Genomic DNA, 3424 nt, shown 5'->3' with positions numbered 1-3424 from the left:
AAGAGTGGTAAGTAGGTAACTGCACTTATTACTCTTGCATTGCACTAGCAAAGGTAATATACGTTGTTTTACATGGTATAATGTGTCAAAGATGTCTTTAAAGTCACCTTAGCAACGGCAAATGCATTGTACTCGTAGTACGAATCCATAAATATCAAAAGAAATTAATCAAAAGCTCAAAAGTTCTGTTAGAATTAGTCAATAATATGCATGTTTATCTTGAATATTTTCGTAAATGTAGCCACCTTTACGTAATCTTTGCAGCACTACTGGATACACACCCACACCACAGAAATAAAGTCGAGTGACCGCACAGGCTATTCGACTCAATGACTAACGTTGCTTAAGCCCATCTTAACTACTTCAAGGCGGCGAAACTGCGTCATCCTCAGTCTTTGCCTGCTCTCTCAAGTGCAAGCACAGCCGAGTCGTAAAGTTACTTGACACAGTAAAGAGTTCGAGACAGACGAAAATTTGGAGTATTTCCAAATTCAAAATACCAAAACACTTTATCTCGCTCATGCACTTGATTTTATAAAGACCCTCTCAAAATGCGAGAAATTCTGCAATAGAGCAGTAACTTTACCAAGTCTAAGGTTGATAAGCATAATTTGCCTCTACTTGGAAGTGTGCAAGAAACTGAGTGAGGACACTGGATGCTTTTATCCTACCCTGGCATTCCTCTTTATCGAGCTTCAATTAGATCCAATTGGTGCCACTGGACAGCAGTGCGATCACGTATTTTTCGTGCGAAATGAAAAATCTTTTTATACGAACAACCATAGCGTCAATGCTGCACAAGACTCCAAATGACATAAGGAATTAGGGGGAAGCAAATCTCACTGACCCCTTCAATGACTCAAAGTTGATGTCGAGCCCACTTGCGGCTTGCCCTCTCACATATAGCATTGGTGACCACGACTTAAAAACGAGACTTGAACAATCGTGACGGTGAAGACTTTTAAGGGTAGAGTGGTTCGTTTATGGACTTCGATGTTGTCTTGGACAATCCACACCCAGTTCACTCTTTGGTGATAACTCGGACGCTGGCGTTCGTAACGACATTACCCACCAAATCAGCGTAATCTCTCTTTAACAAAAATATGTATTCCAACACATATGTTGTGTGGACCATATACTTTATGTGTCTGACATTAGATGCACACCGTGTATAAGGAATTATCAGGTTGGGGAGGTTGCATTCCTATTGGTTAGAAATTAATTTTATTTCACCTTTCCTCTACTCTACGTATGTCAACGGCCCAATGGAAGCGAGCAACACGTGGTGAGGTGTGTCGGCCGACCTAAGCCTTCATCAAAAAAGTGTTCGTACACCGACGGGCAATTTCCGTTACAAAATATACTGCTATTGTAACTAAGTTTAGGAAGGCTTATGTCAGAAAGCCTTCCAAGTCAATAAGTGTCGAAAATCCCTCCGACCGAGACCGAAACCACTTCATGGAAGCGTAAGAAAGATGTGAGAATGCACAAAGGTATGTAAAATTGAGACGTGTGTACCTTGTGAATTGAAATAATCAACATGATCAAAATAAGTCACAAACACTCAAGATGCTCCATGGATGTGCTCTTCCAACGTTTGTGTCTTCTTTTGAAATTTGGGATAGACTTTGAGCTCATCACTTTGATCACCGATGGTGTTATTATCGACAGTTCGAAAAGAAACGTGCTGCTTTTTGGTCATGTAATTTATCATCATTTTTTGCTGGTCTACATCTCTTTACCAGCAGCACAACCACATGTTCTGACACACAGAAGAGAGAAGAAAAGATATAGCACTATGTTTTAAAGTAGAGTAGTACTGGCTAAAATTATGCTCAGCTGACGCAACTGTACCGTCTGGATAATTCATTCGATCCAACTCAAGTATGGATCTCAATGTTTCCATGAGATCTTCAAAGGCCGTAGCAGTGCGCTTCTGTCCAATTCTGCAAAAATAAAATTGCACATTTGTCGAAATTTACACTACACTTCTGCGTGTTTTGCTAAAATTATATTATCAGCAAAGTACTGATTAAATTTCGTAAAATAATGGCAATCTATGGCTGTTATCCCCACGTCAAGCAATGCAGATGTGTTTATCGTTGAGCATAGTAAACATATATCTAGGATTAGTTAAATAATTTCCATCTCAGTATGTCAGCAGAGCAAAGTAAATACTAAGTTCCTCGAGTGACTCTCGTTTCCGCCTCTAAGTGGAGCTACCGTAATAACCTTCTCAATTATATTGGAAGATACGTCGAAATTAATTGTTGATTGATTAATCACTCAGTCAACCCATCAATCAAGTCAATATCACGTTATTGATCGCCTTGAGTGTAGCCTGAACCGCTGCCTTGACCAACGACTTCAGTTATTGCTGTATTCGGCAGGCTCTAAGGCCTAAGTAGCCACTCCAAGAGCACCCTACTTAAAGTACTCATCGCGAGAGAAAGGTATCGCTATCTCACACGAGCTGTGAATAAGTAACATCAACGAGGTCAAGGGGTTGCTTTTCAACAAATTTACTTTGGGCTTACAGCTAAAGTAAGCGTTTATGAAACCCCATATTTGCGAATAAGGGTCGGTGCAATGTGCCGCAATCTTTTGTCGAAGGAATAAAGTCGATTCCAAAATGCAATCCTTTATCCGGGAAAACACACGTTGTGGTCTCTTCTCAGCACATCGTGACATTTTTTGAACGAAGTATAAAAATGACTTGTAGGATCCTCGAGAATAGTTTCAGCCCCACAGAGCTCAGCAAGTGTCGTTTTTATGCTTCGTTCCGCCTCAATCATGATCGTGTCATTTGGGCGACTTCGCCGTCTTGCAAATCCTTGATCCATTTCCCAAACGATAATTTCTTCAGCTCTATACGAGCTGCTGCTGAAGGTGGTGATAGAAGACTTACAACCCCCGAGACTGCCCGGTCACTACGCTCACGACCATTTCATTTTACTGCCACCACCCCTAAAGCTTTAATACTCAGCACAGCGAGTCGCCAATCAATAGTCCATTCTCGCATCAGAACCAGGATAGACCATTCGTCACACTTTGCCCTTTTACTCGCGACTTACAATTATTCTTTAGATCTAACGGCTGTGTCACGGGAAATTGCGGCATATCGTCGCTTGCAGTATGTACCGGTCCCGTCGGAGATACAATCAGGAGACCACGACATATAGTCGCGCTTTACAGTATCAGCAACGAGGCACCCTGGAGACCACGATATACAATATTCATTTTTTGTCCCAATTCACTGCCACTTCTGCTTTTCAAGCTCTGCTCGAGGAACATAGCCCTGCCATTTCTATTAATCTTGGACAAATCTTATCCTGCACGGAAGCTATCACAGTTTCGTACCTACACCAAGAGCTCTTCCGCCTCCTAACTGAGGTGAATTTGTCATGAGCTAGAAGAGAAGTGC

General features: G+C 41.6%; 1 protein-coding gene across 1 annotated transcript; it reads right to left on the bottom strand.

The window, feature by feature from the left end:
• Positions 1-1564: 1564 nt before the first annotated feature.
• PHALS_01340 (uncharacterized protein) lies at positions 1565-1906 on the bottom strand (the record flags this gene model as incomplete). Its single annotated transcript, XM_024715717.1, has 2 exons — positions 1565-1736; positions 1821-1906. The coding sequence occupies 2 exons, from the start codon at positions 1904-1906 to the stop codon at positions 1565-1567; spliced, it is 258 nt and encodes an 85-aa protein (XP_024581387.1).
• Between the last annotated feature and the right edge of the window lie 1518 nt (positions 1907-3424).

This window comes from Plasmopara halstedii, assembly GCF_900000015.1.
Source record: "Plasmopara halstedii genome assembly, contig: Scaffold_1378, whole genome shotgun sequence".
Classification (NCBI taxonomy): domain Eukaryota; phylum Oomycota; class Peronosporomycetes; order Peronosporales; family Peronosporaceae; genus Plasmopara; species Plasmopara halstedii.
Note: the sequence above shows the minus strand (reverse complement) of the source record. Positions and strands in the feature narration are given on the sequence as shown.